At 37.9% G+C, this 20,656-nt stretch overlaps 1 protein-coding gene across 1 annotated transcript in view; it reads left to right on the top strand.

Annotated features, from left to right (window-relative positions):
- The first annotated feature begins 581 nt into the window (after window positions 1–581).
- Window positions 582–20,656, top strand: part of LOC150103708 (O-acyltransferase like protein-like) — a 151,230-nt gene continuing 131,155 nt past the window's right edge. The window contains exon 1 of the mRNA XM_090397059.1: window positions 582–1,041. Coding sequence (XP_090253185.1) covers window positions 582–1,041 — 460 coding nt within the window. The remainder of the gene's footprint in view (window positions 1,042–20,656) is intronic.

Raw genomic sequence — 20,656 nt, 5'->3', positions numbered from 1 at the left:
CCCTTCAAACTATAGGATGGTGAGCCAATGTATTCTGCACCATCTCATAAATGTTCAGTGGGATAGCGATCACGTGACCGAGCAGGCTAATAAAGAAGAGGCATATTCCTAGAATCGCACCTTGATGTTCGTCCAACATTATGCGCTCAACTTTAACTGCAAGTGGGTATCATTGCAAGACCAGTAAGCTCGGAAGTAAGATTGGAAACATCAATGAATCTCTAAATTTCAATTTAGCTTTTATTTTCAAATTTTTCGATCACTCTTAAAACTAACTTTTCAGCTTTGCTGTTGATCATCTACGAAGACTATTTGCGTACCCATACTCATAATATTTCCCTAATAAAGTGGCCGTTCAATGAATTGCGTACTGAATTATTTTATTTCTGTTCATGCAACTAGCTTTTACCAAACATCAAAGATGATATGCGGAGTTTATACTTTTCATTACAATCCTGGTTTTAGTAACAGAAACAAACAGCAGAAAGATTCTTTATCTGAATGATAAGTACCTTCGATATTTCGTTACTGATATCCTTGTGAAATCTGTTTGTAGATAAGATATAAATATGTAGCGGCCGATGCAATCGTTCTCTCTAACAGGAAAGCAGCTAAGCAGTAAGCACATAGTTCATGAAACAGAACACAAAATGGTGGCACAAATTCTCTTCGTTTTCGCCTTGCTTTTGGTATTCCCTGTGGAAGGCCAGCGCAATTCTGGAACAGCGGATTCCCTTTGGAAATTGAGAGCTCGCCTGGCCAGTTATACGGCTTTAGTTCCCTATGGACAACCAAATCCAATATCCAATAGTCCAGCTGCATCATCTTACCAAGGGCCCGTTATTTCCCTGGATCCACATTTAGAAAATTTAGAAGCTCTTCTGAGAACTCTTAAGCAACTGTACACGGAGTACTTTTTACGGCACGGTAACCAGAGCGAGATGTTGATAAATATACTTCCAGAAACCAGACACTGTTTGTCAATCTTTTACCACTTGGTAGAAGCAGGTGGGATAGGAAACATCATGTTGCTTGCAAAATGTGAGTATCATTTAATTATATACGGTGGGCATATTTAACAAAGGATATTACAATTAACAATAATAATTAAAATTATGTACTTTTATTGATCGAATTCCAAATATGGGGGATACTGTTGTTTCCCGTTTTTGCCTATTTGTGCAAGGTCTGTACTAGAGTCATTTTAAAAAACTCTGCACACTGCGCATGTGTAGGCAGTAGGATGATGTAATAGTTTCCACCTTCATTTCATTTCTAAGACAAACTCTGAATAAAAATATTGTAAGCTTGTTTTCTGCTTCAGACATTCTTATTTCGCGAAATAAGTTTTCAAAATAGAGGTAAAAACTTGCTTGAATATTCCTCATTTTACACGACAGTGTGAGGCCTCATGTTTCAAACGAAGTATCCGAAATTATTTAACTTTTTGATGGTAAGTGCCCTCATCCTTGCCGTTCTTACATTCGTGAGCGAATCTTCAATCTTCCACCTGTTACCAAGTTCCAAGTACTCGTTAATGATCCCAACTCGTTTCACGCGACTCACTAAAACTAACGAAGTTTGTGATGTTTTCTTTTTTCTTTTCTTTTTTTTTTGTCGTAGTAGTAGTGTTTCGGTATTTTGTAACAACAACATGTCGTTTAATAGCAGTGTGTTAAAGTCTACAAGAATTTAAACTTCGTTGCAGAATTTGCAAGTCATTTTTAAATGTTAATCAATAATCACAGTACAAGGTGATATTCAGTACTTGGAAAGAGGTTTACGGAACCACCATGGGCAAAGAACATCATGTCACGAAACGATTCATATGTTTGTAGCTGGTAAATATTGAAGGAATATGATGCTCCTAAGTCAGTGCAACTGTGTCCGAGTGAAAGGTCTGCGAGAAGGGAACTGATGGAGCTTGAATGAGGCGTTGTGATAGAACCATGTTGCAGGCCTATCTGTTCGGTAAATTGTTGACGAATTGGGCCATCCCAGGTCAACGATCACTAATACCATATTCAGATGGAAGCGTAGGGAATCAACAGTAAGTGCTACCCGAAGTGGAAGACTCAAAAGAAACACTCACCGAACGTGACCGTAAGTGCTACGAAGGAAAATATGAAAAAAAAAAAAAAAAACGTTCGTCGGCCAACACACGTTGAATGCGAAGTTACGGGCATCGACTGGAACACGAATCTGCACAAAAATATTCATAACCGATGCTCACAACAAGGGTTTCCATAATCACAACCTGCGATCCCCACATTACCCGAACCAACATGCAACGTCGTCTTTACTGGTGCAAAGTGAGTGTACAGTGGGACCTGGAAGCTTGGAAAGCTGTGTTATGGAGTCACGATTCACGCTACAGACTCTACCCCAGGAGTGGGGAACCTTTTTTCTGCCAAGGGCCATTTAGGTATTTATAACATCGTTCGCGGGCCTTACAAAATTATCAACTTAAAAATTAGCCTGCTATATTTGGTCAAACATTTAATTAACTCACATCTAATGTGATGGTTGGAAGTGCTTCTTTTTGTGTTTCTTGACAAATGATGTTGCTACTCGCAGGTGCTTTTTCAGGTTTGCGTCAGTCAGTCTAGAGCGCAGTCGACTCTTTGCGATGGTAAGTTTTGAAAAGAACTGCGCGCAGCAGTAAGTTGTTCCGAACACAGATGCATATATCAATGCATGCCTCCTCAAAGTGAGAAATTCATCATTACATATGTGACGTTTATAGAACTCAAGTAGTGGGAGGTTGTTGTACCTAGCTTTCAGCTCATCATCGCTTTGCATCTGAATGATTTCGTGTTGTAGGTTATCAGGCACATCAGTTGGTTCCATATTGAAAAGTGCAGCAAAGATGTTCAAATCTTTCATTAAATGCCTCAATTAGCTTCGCACATTCACCAGCATATTCAAGTCATAGAAGGCTTTTGTCCTTCCAGAGTGGGGAAATGCACCGTGTTATTCCTTTCGAGTTGCACTTTCCACAGCCTTAATTTAGCTTCAAATGATTTCGCGTTTCAAAGCGGGGAGCTGAGAAGCTGGTTGGGTCCCTGTAGCTTGACGTTCAGCTCTGAGAGATACTTTGCAATGTCAACCATGAACGCTAGATCACACAGCCACTTGCTATCAATGCGTTCCCAGTTTCTCCCTGTTTTTCCTTCATCTCCATGAACTGCTTGATTTCATCCCGTGGTTCGTAAAAGCTTATGAGTTGAGCATTTTCCCGCGACTAAGCCATCACAATGATAAACAAGATAATCGTACTCAGACTGAAGATCATTTAGTAACTCCTTAAACTGGCAGCTGTTAAACCCTCTGCATGACACTACTGTTGACATCACATTGCTGAGCCACAACGTCTGTGCACAGAGACTTTCCTGGTGTATGATGCAGTGGCATATAATTAAATCACTTGGATCAAGACTGAGACGATTCAGTTCTTTCTTGACAAATGCAACTAACCTTTTTGCGAGCCAGCCATGGTTGGAGCTCCATCTGTAGTAAGGCCACTTAACGTTTTAAATGTTAGATCAAGTTTTTCATTGATAGAACAAGTCTCTCAAAATAGTCCTCACCTCTTGTAGTGCCACGCATGGCTTCCAGTGATAGCAGTGCTTCTCACGTGTCAAACTCTGCAGTTATTCCATGAACGAAAACGGCCAGTTGAGCAGTATTTGTTATGTCCATTTTCACGTCACAAGTCAGAGAGAAAAATTGCAAACCTCCTGTAGAATCCTTCAATGATTTTTCAATATCTTGTGCTAAGTCAGTAATCCGATCTGAGATGGTTCTCCGAGACAAACTAATACTCTGAAACAATTTTACTTTGTCTGGTGCTAACAACTCCGCAGCAGCCACCATGCACTCTTTAACAAATTCTCCCTCTACATGAGGCCTCAGCTTCTTTGCGATTAGCTCGCTCACTACGTAACTCGTCTGAATAACGTTTTCTCTGTCACAACGAGGTCTAGTGAGAGCAACTTGTTTTGATTCCAAACTCCGCTGAAGACCATTAATTTTATCCAGACGCATTTGGCTCTCAATTCATTGAGTTTAGCATGTTGTGAGGTGTAATGACACTCCATATTGGCTTTTTTCATTACTGCTAACGCATCGCCAGAAACTAGGCACACAGGTTTGCCTTTGACTGCAACAAAAAATAATCATTTGTCCATTTCTCTTGGAAAGATCAACATTCTGCATCAACTTTTCTTTTCTTTGTCATCACCATTTGTAGGATGTCACACCACTTAAGTTTTAATTATTATCCAGTGTGTGTGTGTGTGTGTGTGTGTGTAGCCAGTGACGCAATTATTTTGCTTCGATCGCTGTTCTAATCCTGCATCTTGGATTTGGAACATATCCAACGCTCGTATCAGGGCAAACGATTTTAGCTGTGGAAGAAGTCAACGAGGACTGAAATTTGGCCTCCACAACTGCTTCAATATTTCTTTCGGTTTCCAGTGGAAGAAATGCATGAATATCGAAAGAAAAGATGGGAAGACGATCGTGTGATTTTGGAGCAAATATGTTGTCATTCCACTTAGTAATATTAAAGTGAAAGAGAAAATATTCCTTTTGGTTTGTTTACAGCCAACTGAGGAAGTTTTCAAATGCTCCCATATTTTCCATTAGTTATGTCTCTAAATTTGTGTGTGTGTGTTTGTTTGTGTGTGTGTGTGTGTGTGTGTATACGGAAATAATAATAATAATAATCCACATTACGTAGAAATATTGAAATATAAGCTATTTTCATAATAATCATAATAATCAAGCAGATTTCAGTTTCTATCATGTACCATGATACTTTATTATGAAGGATATATGGCAGTTGAAAATGTTCAAACGTAGAATAGAATGAATATGGTATTAATTTTCACACCATCGACCAGGTTTTTACATTCTGCAAAACATTGAATTGACAATCATTAACATATTAACTACATATTAGCATTAACATAAGCACATATTATTCGCTTCATTAATAATTCTGAATGGTTGTAGTCAGGTTTATTTAGCGTTCCAAGTTAGGCTGTTCAGTCTACAACTGATTTTCATCTCTCAGCTCGCCTGCAAGGGAAGTCTCTCAGCTCGCCTGAGGTGAGCTGAGAGACTTCCCCAAAACAAAAATCAGGTGCCAAGATAACCATCTAGCAAACAACTTCCGAAGGTTGTTGCACTGATCACAGAACTTGCAAACTAAAAAATTATTCTCTAAATTCCTTAACTAATTTTTTAATTCCTAAATCTTTACTGATATTGTCTAAAGCAATGAAATGTATTATAAAATTTATCACTAATTTTATAATACATTAATTTCAAATATAAAGACTACAAATCAAATATAAATCAAAATAAGTAACATCTGCAACATTTGTTTTATTCCCCCCGCATTGAGTAGATGGAACGTTTTTTAATATAAAATAATACACTTCCCCACACTCAACTTCTTCTTTGAGTGCCATCTCCTATCGGAGGTCGGTGACCACATTGGCAAATTTTGAGCGATTCTCAGCTATTCTGAGCAGTCTCTCAGAGTTCATGCCAGTCCACTGTTTGATATCTGCCAGCCAAGATTTCCTTCGTCTTCCTTGTCCTCTTCTTCCATTTATCTTCCCTTTTATAATCAACTGAAATATCTTATATTTTCATTACGAAGTAGGTGACCAAGATATGCAGTTTTCCTTCTTTTTATGGTATCTAAAAGTTCACGTGACTTCCCCATTTGTTCCAGTACTTCCTGATTGGACGTTTTTTTCTGTCCATGGGATTTTTAACATTCGTCTGTATAACCACATCTCAAAGGCTTCAAGGTCCAAGTTTCTGCACCGTACAGCAGTACAGACCATACATAACATTTAACCATGCGTACTCTAAGCTCTAAGTTTAAACTGCGGTTACACAGTGTTGATTTCATCAAGAGAAATTTTTTTCTTGCCATTTCAATTCTAACTTTTATTTCCATTTCTGGATTGCAATCTTCATTTAACCAGCATCCGAGATATTTAAACTTTGTCACTCTTTCTATTTGTTTCCTATTTAAAGAAAGTGCTAAATTAAGAATTGGTTTCTTACTTATGACCATGAATTTAGTTTTGGTGATATTTATTTTTAATCCCATTTTTTCACTCTCTGCATTTATTAGTTCCAAAAGATTTTGAAGATCCTGAATATTGTCAGCCAGAAGAGCTGTATCATCGGCATATCGAATGTTACTGATGATTTCACCATTTACACTAATCCCTTCCTTCCTTCCTTCCAAGACTTTTTGAAATATGGTTTCTGAGTAGATGTTGAAAAGAAGAGGTGACAGCATACATCCTTGCCTTACTCCTCGTTTGATGTTAATGGAGTCTGTAATAATGTCATCAACTTGAACAGATGCCTTTTGATTCATATATAAGTTTTCAATGATCCTAATGTCTTTACCATCTAATCCAATTCTTTTTAATAGTACAATCATTTTAGCATGTTGGACTTTGTCAAATGCTTTCTCGAAGTCGATGAAGCAAATGAATATTACCTTGTTTTGGTCGATACATTTTTGAAATAAGATCTGAGAACAGAAAAGGGCCTCTCTCGTTCCCAAGGCGTTTCTAAAGCCGAATGGGGTATCACTGATGGTGTCTTCACATTTTCTGTATATTATTTTTGGAATTATTTTCAGAAACATTTAGAGAACGTGACTCATTAGGCTGATCATTCTATAGTCATTACAAGTTTTCGCATTTCACGGACAAAACGGACAAATCAGTGGAAGAGGATTTGTATCCCAACAGTGAAATGTGCGGAAGAATCTTCAGAGGAGCAGACCTCTATAAACAACCCGGGCTCAGCTGGCTCCGGCTGTCAGTACCCGGTTAGGGCCCCTACCTAGGGTTACAAGGGAAAATAAAGGATTCAATCTTCTGACAAAGGCAAGCAGCTTTGTCAGTACTGACACAAGGTTGAAGTCTCGTGATGACGGTAAAGCTTGTGATTAGAAAATTGCAGATGGAAATACAGTTTATTGTGTACGTCTGTAATACTGCAGAACAGAAAGCAAATGGAGAAACTACTGCTCTATTCTCTCTCCAGACTAACCACACACAACTGACACAGTAAAAATATAAACTTATAAACACACATCATTCCAAGATTGAGGTTCCCTAAAAGTTTTCCTGTCACACTAATTGAGTTTCGAACCTGCGCGATTGAGTCGTGAGATGAGTAATTCTCTTTTAGGATCGAATGTGCCCTGTCTAGTACCGTCAACTAAAACATTTACTACAAAATCCTACTTTTTACACATATGTATCTTAACATCGAACCGTGAATCCACATTTAAGAAAACCATATCATCATGAAATACTTAATACGTCCCTGCAACCACTTCACATGTATTTATACATTACAGTGTTAGTTATCTATACTTGATTCATTTTATTTTACTCCTGTACAAATAAATCAATTTATTTATACAGTAGTAATTTATTTTATTTTATTTTTACGCCTGTGAATATTGGAAAATATTTTTCAAAATTGTTCAAATTCTGCAGTTCCGAAAATAAATTTTCGAAGATATGAATAAGACAGTCTCTAAGCTAAGGCAACTTCATTACAGATCAGCCTTATCTGACAAGCATTTGCATAGATTTTGATTACTGGGAAACTAGCTATGACCCCAGTTAATTGTAATTATGTCAATAAAAATAAAAAGAAAAGAAAAAAATAAAAAAGAAAAAAAGAAAGAAAAGAGAATTCCTATTTCCAACACTTTCCAAAAATCTGAATGCACTCGATTATATTTTGTTAATTTAAAAAATGTGAAAATTTTACTTTTATATTAAAAATAAGTACGCGACATTTAATTTTACTCTTGTCCGGCAAAGGGTAATATATATTTTATCCGGCTCTTCTCAGAAAAAACGTTTGCTGAAACCCTGACTAAATTGTAGTCCGCTTAAATAAAAGGCATAAGCTCTCTTTTAATTACAGTTGTGCAAGAAGTCATCACTACTAAAAACAGAGTAGGATACTTAAATATAAAGAGCCAATAGGCTTCATTTCGGCGATATAAACATTATTTAAATTAAGGGTTTCTTTTGAGTTTCTTATTCGGTTTTAAAACAGTATTAAATCCCACATTGTTTTAAAACCGAATAAGAAACTCAAAGATTGGAATCAGAGAGTTTCATGAGGAATATAGTAAACTATAAAAGTATCGGCGATCACTAGCGTGAGCTAATGAAAGTAGTCCTAGCACGTAGTACAATCTCGGGCAACTCGTAGCAAAAGTGGTAAAGTTTTGATCGCTATTCTTGGTATTTTCCATTAATGTAAAAACACATTTCCTAAGAAATGTATGCTGTTATTACATTATGGTGGGAGGTCACTACACAGACCGGTTTCAGCCTTTATTGAGGCTTCATCAGTGAGTATCTAGACCAAATTAATACCAAAGGGTATAGCGAAAAGAACTTATATACTCTGCTATACGAGTTGTCAAAAAAGGTGCACACATTAAGTTACTTAAATATAAAGAGCCAATAGGCTTCATTTCGGCGATATATTCGGCCTGAATCTCTCTGATTCCAATCTTTGAGTTTCTTATTCGGTTTTAAAACAATGTGGGATTTAATATCCCATTAATTTAAATAATATTTATGTTTATATCGCCGAAATGAAGCCTATTGGCTCTTTATATTTAAGTAACTTAATGGGTAAACCTTTTTGACAACTCGTACAGCAGAGTATATAAGTTCTTTTCGCTATACCCTTTGGTATTAATTTGGTCTAGCTACTCACTGATGAAGCCTCAATAAAGGCTGAAACCGGTGAGATTGCTAATATGAGTTCACTCTCTTAATGTTTTTGCCTTAAGGGAGCAATTTGAGTCTCCAGGGAAAGTGTTTTCCGGCATGGCCTGATGAGGGGCTATGTCGGTTAATGCTTTTCTTCGGAATATGAGCGGTTCTGTTCGGTGGTGGTGGTGGGTGGAAGGCCATCACTGAGTGGAGCCAACGCTAAGATGGACGGTCTTTCGCCCACAATTGAGGGATCGGCCGAATTTTTAGAAACGGCTTTACTTATTCATAAGTCTGAAACCGGTGGGGGGCTCTTAGAGGCTCTTGTTTGGGAATAGGTTTTTACCTGTCTCTGAGTGGGGCCACTGCTGAGATTATGGCTCTGCTTGGTGGTGGGATGAACCTGCCGCTGGGTAGAGCCAATACTGAGAAGTTCTTCTCGGTGACTGGGCGAGCCTGTCATTGAGTGGAACAATGCAGAGTTGGGCGATCTTCCGGGATCATCTTATTTTTAGAGCCCGTTTCACTTTTACATTCAATAAAGGCTGAAACCGGTCTGGGTAGTGACCTCCCACCATAATGTAATAACAGCATACATTTCCTAGGAAATGCGTTTTTACATTATGGAAAATACCAAGAATAGCGATCAGAACTTTACCACCTTTGCTGCGAGTTGCCCGAGATTGTACTACGTACTAGGACTACTTGCATTAGCTCACGCTAGTAATCGCCGATACTTTTATAGTTTATTATTCGGCATGAAACTCTATGATTCCAATCTTTGAGTTTCTTATTCGGTTTTAAAACAATGTGAGATTTAACATCCCCTTAATTTAAACAAAGTAGGATATTTGTGGAGAAGTCATATTCTTCAAAGAACCGTTTATATTTCATATCTGCAGTATATTCTAGGGTACAAATAATATGATGACAGCAGGAATCTTTAGATATTTTTAGCATGAATTTTGATACTCTATGCTCAGCCTCGTGGTAACGTTCATTAGATGTACAAAATATAGATCACTATCAGTTTTATTTTAGTCACAACGACAGTAACATTTCTTCTTCTTCTTCTTCTTCTTCTTATTATTATTATTATTATTATTATTATTATTATTATTATACGGGCACCCCCATGGAGTTCGAAGACTCACCGCGGGAGATCTCATTTATCCACACAATCTATCATACCTCTTCTTGAACCCAATAACAGACAAAGCACTCACAACTCACTCGGACAACCCATTCCACTCATTCATAACTCTGCAAGCAAAAAATCCAGCCCTAAAATTCCTACTGACCACAGATTTATTCTTCCAGGGATGACCCCTTGTTCTGGTCCCTCTAGTCAAGTGCTAAAATATTTCCCCAGCACCAATCTTATAAAACCCTTTAAACAACTCAAATATCTCCATCATGTCCCGCGTTTTTCTCCTATCAACCAACTTCTACAATCCGCATACCCTCAATCTATCCTCAAAGGAAAAAATATTCCACAGGTCACCAACCATCTTGGTAACTCGACACTAAATCCTCCCCACTGCTTCCTCATCCCCAAGAAAACAAGGACACCAGGCTTTAGTACAGAAATGGAGATGTGTGACGATCAAGGCCTTATAAAGAGGAATAACAACTTCCTTATCGAAACACATTAATGTATTCTTTAATAGCCAAGTGATTTTATGGAATACCTTAGCAACTTTAGCAATATGTTCTTTAAACTTTAGCTCTCTGTCTACAATGACTCCTAAAACTCTAGCTTCATCTATTTCCTGGAGTACAGTGCCTTCGATGTGATACACGGCTTGTAATCTATTTTTTTTCTCCAAAAATGCATAACTTTACATTACTCCACATTGAATTGAAACCCATTATATTTTGCCCATACTGACAGCCTATTTAAATTATCTTGCAAGCCTTGATTACCCAATTTCGCATCATCAGTAAACAACTGAATCTATTCTTTTACAGTATTTCCTATATCATCCATGTACAAATCAAACAGCAATGGTCCTGGCAGTGAACCTTGCGGCACACCACTGATCACCTGTTTTTACGTCGATTCTGGCCCTCCATACACCACTTTTTGATATCTGCCCAGCAGCGACCCTCTTATTCACTTAACCAGTGTGATGTCCATCCCCATTTGTTCTAATTTGTGTAATAGATTTTCATGTGGTATTCTGTCAAATGCCTTTGCAAAATCATCATGTAGCCATTTCCTTTATCAAACTCAACTGTTACTCTAACATAAAAAGTTCTTAAATTACTAAGCATGACCGATCCTTCACAAAGACATGTTGAACCTCATACAGTATAATATTTTATTATTATTATTATTATTATTATTATTATTATTATTATTATTACTATTATTATTATTATTATTACTTCGGGCGACTCCAGGAAGTTCTTAGACTCATCGAGGCAGGCCCTAAACATGTCCACACAACTATAACATTCTCACAGTATCTATCATACCCTGCCTTGAACTCGCTCACAGTCATAGCACCCACAACAGACTCTGGCAGCTTATTCCACTCATTTACCACTCCAAAAGTATAGAACCCAGCTCTAACACCCCTGCTAACCACACTCTTGTCTAGCTTCCATAGATTCCCCCTAGTTCTCTCACCACCAGTCCTGATCTCAAAAATATCATCTGAATTAATCTTATAGAATTCTTTTAGCAATTTGAATGTCTCAATCATATCTCCCCTTTTTCCGCCTATCAACCAGTTTCTGCAACCCACAAATCTTCAACCTGTTCTCATATGGTTCATTCCATAGGCCTGCTATCATCGAAGGAACCGAGGTGACCAAATCTGGGCACAGTAGTCAAGATGAGGTCTTATTAAAGCTCGGTACAGAGGTACAATAACTTGCTTGTCTCTGCTCGTCAAGGTATTTTTCAACAACTAAGTGAGTTGATGAGCTGATTTAGCTACTTTCGCAATGTTCCCCCTAAACTTCATCTGCCTATCCACCAACACTCCCAAGTCCCTGGCCTCATCAATCTCTTGGAGTATAGTTCCACCCATGTGGTATACTGCTGCTAATCTTTCACCCCAAAATGCATAAGCTTACATTTTGTCACATTAAATTGACATCCATTCTCCTTAGCCCAGAACTCCAATCTATCTAAGTCATCCTGAAAGACTTTGACATCTTCTGCATTCACTATTGCCCTACCCAACTTTGCATCATCAGTGAACAAATGAACTGTTCCACTTAGATCCTTCCCTATATCGTTAATGAACAGATTAAACAGCAGTGGTCCAAGAACAGAACCCTTCAGCACACTACTAGTCACAGGCCGTGTTTTGGACTCTACTCCTGAATAAACTACTCTTTGATATCTCTCCATCAACCACCCACCTATCCATCTCACCAATCCTATATCCATTCCCATATGTTGTAGTTTACGGAATTAGAATTCCATGTGGTATCCTGTCAAAGCCTTTGCCAGGTCCATCAGTATCACTAAACCCATTTCCCTTATCCAGTTCAGCCATCACCTTGTTATAAAACTTGAGCAAGTTACTGAGGCATGATCTACCCTTCACAAAACCATGCTGTCCCCTGTACAGTATCTCATTTTAATCAATCCATTCCTGTATTTTTCCCTTGACTACTTTCTCCAAGACCTTGACAACGACTCCTGATATGCTGATCGGTCGGTAATTCGCAACCGTAGTCTTGGATCCTCCTTTATGCAGTGAAACTATTTTCACCCCTTTCCACACCTTCAGGACTAAATCATATCCGACACTCAGATTAAACAACATGGTCAAGGGCTCTGATAATTCCTTAGCCGCTTCACGCAAGACCCGTGCCAGTATACCATCCAATCTCACAGATGTATTCACATTAAGGTTCTGTAATAGACTATTCTCCTCCACTTCATTCATCACAATTCCAATATAAACTAATCGTTCCTTCATTTTTTCAATGTCACCACCTGGATGATATACTTTTGCAAAGTGCTTGCTCAGTAACTCCACTATATCGACTGATTCAGTGACCTCCTTACCATCGTCGTTCCTTAAAATCATTTTGCAGTGTACAGTTCTTTCTTGCTTGCAGCATATTGAAAGAACTGTTCGGGGTTCTCTTTAGCTTGCATAGATAGTTTCCTTTCCTAATCCGCTTTTGCTTTTTTAACACACTCGTTACCCTTCTGGCCTGCACTTTATACCGTTCGTGTGCCTGCAGGTCACCCCCTTTCTTTAAATTCCCTCCACAGTTGTTTCTTTTTTTTTTTTTTGCAGCTCAAGCTGAATGGTGTTATTCATCCATTTAACCCCTACTTGTTTTACTATTCGGACCTTAGGTATACAATCAGCCATAACTTCCTGTAAATGCTCCTTGACCACTTCTCATGCTTTATCGACGTCCAGCCCTTGCAGTTGTACATGACATGGCACTGATCCAAGCAATCTCCTAAGCTTGTCATACTTGCCAGCACAGTAATTCCACACATACCCTGTCTTAATCGAAAATTCCACACCTTTAGCCACCTCCCAGGTCAAGACTTTATGATCACTCTCACCAATAGGTGGCAACATGGTCATATTCATTACAGTCAAATTCTGAGATGCTATTACCAGGTCAAGCACTCTCACACCCCTAGTATTTTCAATTACATGCTGTCGCAGATAGTTATACCTTAATAATTGAATAAAATCCATTTTCTTCCTCACATGTGTCCTCTCCTCCTTCCAATCAATGTTACCATAGTTGAAATCCCCCATTACAATTACCCTCCTTCCACTCATTTCATCAATTTGTTTATGCATACTATCTCTACCATCTATTCCATCACCTGGTCTATAGCAGCACCCAACTGTATATTTTATTCTGCCAGTTTCAATCTCACACACTAGATTTTGTCTTACTTGCCTGAATGCTGTACTGTTCATGGTCACGTTTCTCTTTATATACCATTTATGTACAGTATTTAATTCTTCTGCAGCTCGTGCATAATGATATTACTCATCCATTTATTTATTTATTTATTTTTTTTGGGGGGGGGGAACTAATTCTAAAGTGAATCTCTCTTCGAACAAGGCAAGAAAGTTTTCTCCAAGATGACATTAGAATATAAAACTCGCAGATCAAGAAAGACCACTTAGTCAAGACGCTACTTTTCACCTTCCAGAAACTAAATTTATACAAATCCCAACTTCTCCATCCTTAGGATACTGTTAAATTTTTGATGAACTTAACGTTTCCTTTAAATTCTCGATTCTGCCCAGAGGAGAGCAATTTGGCTCTTAGATGATCCTTTCCTCACTGACATATCAATCTTTATCTGACGCATTGTTTCTTCTCCCTCTCATTTCTATAAATAATTCCATGGACAGTGAACTGACAATCGTCATTGCTGAGCGCTTAGTTTGATTTTACTATTGCAAAAGCAGCAACAGCCTAACATTTCGTTTCAGTCCAAATGCACATACATATATATAATCCACTTCTCCTCTCCCTCTTTTTATTTTATTTACCTCTGTCCTTCGAAATAGCACCATCCTAAGTGTTTGGCAACATATACAACCGCCAGCAAAGTGTATTTATAGTTTTTATTAAAAATGGACAAAATTGACATTTTTATTAAAACGACGGGACGCCGGGAAATATGGAAAAAAATAAACATTAACGTCCCGTTCCAAACGGTAACATCACGAAGTGATTTCCGTTAAGATCATACGATTAGGAATCTCCGCCAACAAATAATTTTCAGTCTGTTTCGTCTTATTACTGGACTCTCGTAAACATTATGATTAAATATTTGTATTTAAATAAGTAACTTACATTTGTGATTATTGCAGTCTTGATAATAACACCGAGCGTGTCAAAACTGTTGTCGAAGTGAAATTGAAAACAAAATATTTTTTTCAATCTATGTTTATAAAATATTTTTGACTATCCATGATGAATTTGTAAAATCGAATAAAGGAAAGGAAAAAGTGAATTTTGAAGGTTATATGTATGTAAAACAAAAAAAAAATTGACAAATGGTGTTGTATCATTTGAGTGTGAAAGAAGGAGTAACAAGAGCGAATGTAGAGCTAAAATTAAACTCCATGGAGAAGAGTTTGTGGGACGGTTAAACGATCATGAGAATGATCGTTTAACTCTTATGGTCTGGATCCAGCACAATAAGAAGTTTTCAAAGTAGTTCAACAAATTAAAAGACTGGCAGAAGAAACTGAAGAAGCACCGCAGCAAATTATCACCCAATCTCTTTCAACGATAAGTGAATATGCACAAGCCAAGTTACCGACAGTTCATCATTTACGTTGCAATGTCACACGTCACCGTCAAGCTGTTAATAATCCATTACTTGTTCCGTTGAATGTTGGTGAAATCGATATTCCAGATTGTTACAAAATTACACATGATGGTCAAGATTTTTTTCTGTTTGATTCCGGTTGAGACAATAACAACAGAATGTTAATCTTCGGAACACATGACAATCTCAGACTCTTGGAAACAACATCTCACTGGTTTCTGGATGGGACTTTCAAAACTGCCCCTGTGCTTCTTTTTTTTCAAGTGTATACTATTCATGCACTAATTAATGGACGAACCATTCTGTGTTTATGCATTACTGCAAAACGAAACTCAGGATACATATATTAAACTGTTTGAGACATTAACTATGAATGTCAATTTGAAGTCAATCAGCATCATGATCGATTTTGAATTGGCAGTTATAAACAGTTTAGAATGAAGTTTCCCCAGACAGTGAAATTAAAGGATGTTTGTTGGAAGTTTTCTCACTTTTCTATGGCTACCAATTATATGTTTGGATTCATCCTTTATCCAAGTGTAAGCAAACAATGTTTGAGCCTGAAGTATTTTTAAGGACTGGGACAACTCGTGACAAAGGATGGTGAGGGTGAGCCTGTCACTGAGTGGAACACCGCTGAGTTGGACGGTCCTTCGGTCACTTGTCTGGGGTGGTCTGGGGATGGCCTAACGTTAAGAGGGCTTTACTTAAACAGCACCTCAGTAAAGGTCGAAACCGGTCTGGGTAGTGACCCTTCCCTTAATGCACACTATTATACATGTCCACAAGGAGATCTGCTTTGCATTATGGAATACCAAGGCAAGTGATGAGAAGTTATACCACCTTTTCCACAAGTTTTCCCAGTCTTGAAAATACTTCAGGTGCAAAGTTTGTTTGCTTACATTTGGATAAAGGATTAAACCAAATATATAGTTAAAGGATGTTTCTTTCATCTAATTCGGAACATCTACCGGAAAATTCAAGAGAATAGTTTACAATAACGTTACCAAGGAGATTCCGCCTTCTCACAGAAATTAAGAATTATGCCGGCTCTTGCATTTGTTCCAACAAATGAAGTTGTCAGTTATATATATATATATATATATATATATATATATATATATATATATAAGTAAATATATATATATATTGCCGATCACATACGGAGGTAGCATGGTTTTTTCTCCAAGAAACTCGGGTTTTTCATCCCGCACACGGGCAAATCGGCTCTTCAGAACACACACAATTTACAAACAAAATATACTAGCTGTGGTGGGTAGTAGTGGCGTTGATGTTGTTGACTGGTGGTAGAGGTCCGGTGTAGTGGTGGAGACGGAGAGTTGTACAATAGGTGCGACGAATAATAATAATAATAATAATAATAATAATAATAATAATATATGGTATATGTTAAAGATTACAAGCAATTTTATAAACTTGGTTTAATCCTTTATCCCAAGTAAGCAAACAGACAAGTAAGTCAAGTTTGCATCTGAACATAGTTCAGGTCTGAGGCAACTCGTGATAGAGGTGGTGTATGTATATATATATATATTAGGATAACCAAGTAATTTTATAAACTTGGTTATTTTTACTCTTAATCCCAAGTATGCAAACAATTAAGTTTGTACCTGAAACAAAGTTCGAGTCTAAAGATGGTACAACACCAGGGCAACTCATTGTAAAGGTGAGTAAATCTCTGATCACTATTCTTAGTATTTTCCTGTAATGTAAAGCACATCTCACTAGAAGATGTATACTGCAATACCTTATGGGTGGGGTCACTACCCAGACCGGTTTCAACCTTTTTTGAGGTCTCCTCAGTGAGTACTAGACCCTAAATACCAAGATTTTAGCAATACAGAGCCTTATCAACTTTACCTATAGAAGTTGTGATGAAATATATATATATATATATATATATATATGAACAACTCTCTATGAATAATTAGTATGAAAACGTTGTAGTTGTATTTAAAGTTGTTCTTTCGTTTGTTGCATTGTTAGGAGAGTGCGTGCTTGCAGCATCACGTGAACGCCAGTACATGATTACAGCTGAATGACTATCTAGGAGGTTGTATCTCAAGTTATCTTTTAGATGGTCAGGGTTGAGGATGATTTCCCTAGATTCTACAATTTTTCTCTCCAATTCATCATGGCAATGAAAGATGTTAGTAGATCTGTCCCAGCAGACTGTATGACTTGGGGTTTCATCATTATGATTAGCTCAGAAAAGGATATATATATGTAGAAAGTTATAGATATTTTTTTATCTTGGGTATACTATGTTAAAGATACCATGCAATTTTATAAGCTAGGTTATATTTTTTTAAACACTTTTTCTGCTACCTCGCAACACGTCCGACTATAGCTTCGCCCTCTTGCGGACTACCAGATACTTCCAAAGTTTGCCCCGATTAACTTGGAGATCAGAATATAAGAGTTTTATGATTGTTTATCAAAAAAAAAAAAAAATCAGCTAATGCCTTTTATTCCCGTTTACGGGAGTAGGCGAGGCCATTTAGCCCTATCTAACTTTTGGAGACTGATCTTTGTAAATTGTTTTACCTGCTCATTTTTACCAACGCAATTAGACAAGTCTGTGCTGGGGGAAAATAAAAAAATATATAATAAGGGTTTTGTTCATTTTTGACAATCCTCAATCTAGTTGATTTGTATGATAACATCGAGTTATACTTTTGACAACAAATATGAGCCCATGACTGCAGCCAAAGGAGCATGGAATAATTCCTATATTCAAAGCTGCTTAATTACCTTGGGCACACATTTAACTAAGCTGTAAAAATTAAATGAATAATAAAATTAAATAAATAAATCCAATAAACTCTTACTAGTATTTGAATGAACTACAGCATATGGGATGCAGTTGAGAATGTTATGAGTGGAATGAAATAACATAATCAAATCTGAATGCAGCATGGAGGATACCACTCATGTTTTGTGGCACATTATTTTAAAGTGCGTGGGGTGACGTTGCTATGGCATGTGGAGGTGAATTTGAGCTGTGCAGAAGAAAGTGATTTTTAATCGGTGAATAGTCCGTTTTTTTTTCCCGTTTTTCTACGTTTTTGAGTGCTAAATTGTTTCTCTGAATACGAGTGTACTTCAGTGGTTGTATTTGGAAGTTAGTTGTTGTCACGATATAATATATTTTGGTTACCGTCGGAATCGAATGCATAACGGTGGAAGACAAAACGAAGCTAAGTTTTCATTACTGTATTTAGTTATATTTCATTTTATTTAATTATATTTAGTGTACTTAAATGTTTTGTTTTGCTTGTAATTGTTTGTACTTTTTTTCTTTATTTATTTAACGGAATTTATTAATTGAATAATTATTAAAGATTACGCTACGCAGTAAGGAATGATGGCAGATTCAGCTGCAGTCGCAAGTGTAGTATCGCCAAGTCCTCCGCCATTTAAGAACTCTATTATAAGCAATATCATAAGGGACTTTGTGGCATGCAGTACTTGCGGCATGTATGCGTCTCGGGAATTGGTTATGTGGCTTGTGAAAGAGAGCGGAGAGCGTATGTGCCCAAAATGCAGGCAGTTGGAGGAAATAAGTGCATTAGAAATCTCGATATCCGACTTCGTTGCTCCAGGAACGGGGAATCAATGTAGGAAGACAAGTAGTGTGATAGGAGAGAATGAAAAAAATATATGTATTAATGAGAAAATAATAGTTGATAGCATGGAAGGTGTGAGTGACTGTGAAAGTTTAGGATATGGTTTTGTTTGGGAGAGTGAATTTAGATTCAGAGTGACTAACCTGCAGAGGGAAATAGATGACCTGAAAGAGGAGGTGGAATGTCTTGTGAATGAGAGCAGAAGTATGAAAGATAAGATTAGAAGAAGACGAGAGGATGGAAACAGTAGGAGAGACAGAATGAGGGAGGGATATGGACGTGCTAGAAGTGGAGAAAATGGAAACAGTGGGAGAGAGGGAATGAGAGAGATGTTTGGGAGTGCTAGAAGAGGAGAGAATGAAAACAGTAGGAGAGAGAGGTATGGGAATGCTAGAAGAGAGAATAGCAGTAGAGGAGAGGGAATGAGAGAGACCCATGGAATGAAAGAAGAGGAGAGAATGGAAACAATAGGAGAGAGGGAATGGTAAGAGGTATAACGTATGGCGACTCAATGATCTATGGTGTTCAAGATAGGATGCGTGAGGAGTGTTTGCCAGGAGGAACAATAGAAAGGGTGGCTATGGCAATTAAGAGAGGTGAAAGGGTGGATGAGATCATTGTGATGGTAGGAACGAATGACTTGAGTGGTAATGTAAGTCGGGCAGCGAGAGATATGAGATTTTTGCTTGAGACTGTACGGAAGAAGACAGAGAGAGGAAAAATAGTGTGTGTGTTGCCTAGGTATGATATTGAATTGCATAATAGTGAGAATGTGTGATAAGAGAGGTTGGTATATGTGGATGCTTGGAGTGTGTTTGAGGAAAGAGAGGAATTGTATGCGAGAGACCACTTACATTTGAATGAGGAAGGACGTAGGCATCTGGAGAGATTGCTGTTCTGAACGAGTCAGTGTGTCCCAGGGAGGATGATAGCAGGGGTGGCCTCTTGTGGGAATGGATTCTTTGGAGAAGGGAGATGATGTCAGGTAACACTGAGCCCAGTGGAGTCTAGAAGGGATAATGCTGGATATAGAAACAATGGCATTTATATGCAGGAGTATCCGGAGTAAGGGAGGGGAATTGGTGGTGCAGATAGCATCAGCCTGGCCAAAAATTATTGGGATCACTGAGACGTGGTTGACAGAAGGGGATATAACAACAGGAATAGAAGTCCTTGGGTATAGTATTTTTCGTCAGGATAGGAGGGGAAAGTGTGGTGATGGGGTATTGCTTATGATAAGTGATGACCTGTGTCCTCTAAGAGTGGAGGCTTTGGAAGGAAGTGAGACAAATGATTTTGAGAGTGTATGGTGTGAGGTAGATGTAGGCAAGACAGGATATTTTGTGGGGTGTTGCTACAGACCCACGAGCACAGAGGTTGGGGACCAGGAGATGTTTAGACAGCTAAGTTTGGCAAGTGCAAGAAGAATGATTGTTATGGGAGATTTTAACTACAGTAGTATAAATTCTATAAATTGGAGAGAGGAAGATGCATGCAGCAATAGGGGAATGGAATTTCTAGAATTCTTGAGGAACAAATGTCTTAGGCAACATGTAACAGAGGGAACAAGAGGTTCAAGAGTTTTGGATTTGGTTATAGCATCAGAAGAGTTGATAATAACTGAGTTGACATCTCTCTCATCAGTTGGAGAGAGTGACCATATGGTTTTGACTTGGAAAATGAATAGACATGCAGGAGTATCAAAGAGACGGAGAACTTATGTGGAATTATAATGCAGGTGACTATAATAGTCTTAGACGTCAACTTCAGGAAGTTTCATGGAGGGAGGAATTGGAAGGCCAGGATATCATTAGTGCGTGGGAAATTGTGAAAGAATATTTGTTAGCAGCAAAAATTCATGCTTCCATGACAACAACTTCTCATTGATAAAGTCCTCATCTTCCCATGAA

Source organism: Typopeltis vanoorti, chromosome 8 (genome assembly GCF_054136105.1).
Source record: "Typopeltis vanoorti isolate ZY-2024b chromosome 8, IOZ_Tvanoo_1.0, whole genome shotgun sequence".
NCBI classification, from domain to species: domain Eukaryota; kingdom Metazoa; phylum Arthropoda; class Arachnida; order Uropygi; family Thelyphonidae; genus Typopeltis; species Typopeltis vanoorti.
The sequence above is the reverse complement of the archived record's forward strand: the minus strand, read 5'-3'. Positions and strand labels throughout refer to the sequence as shown.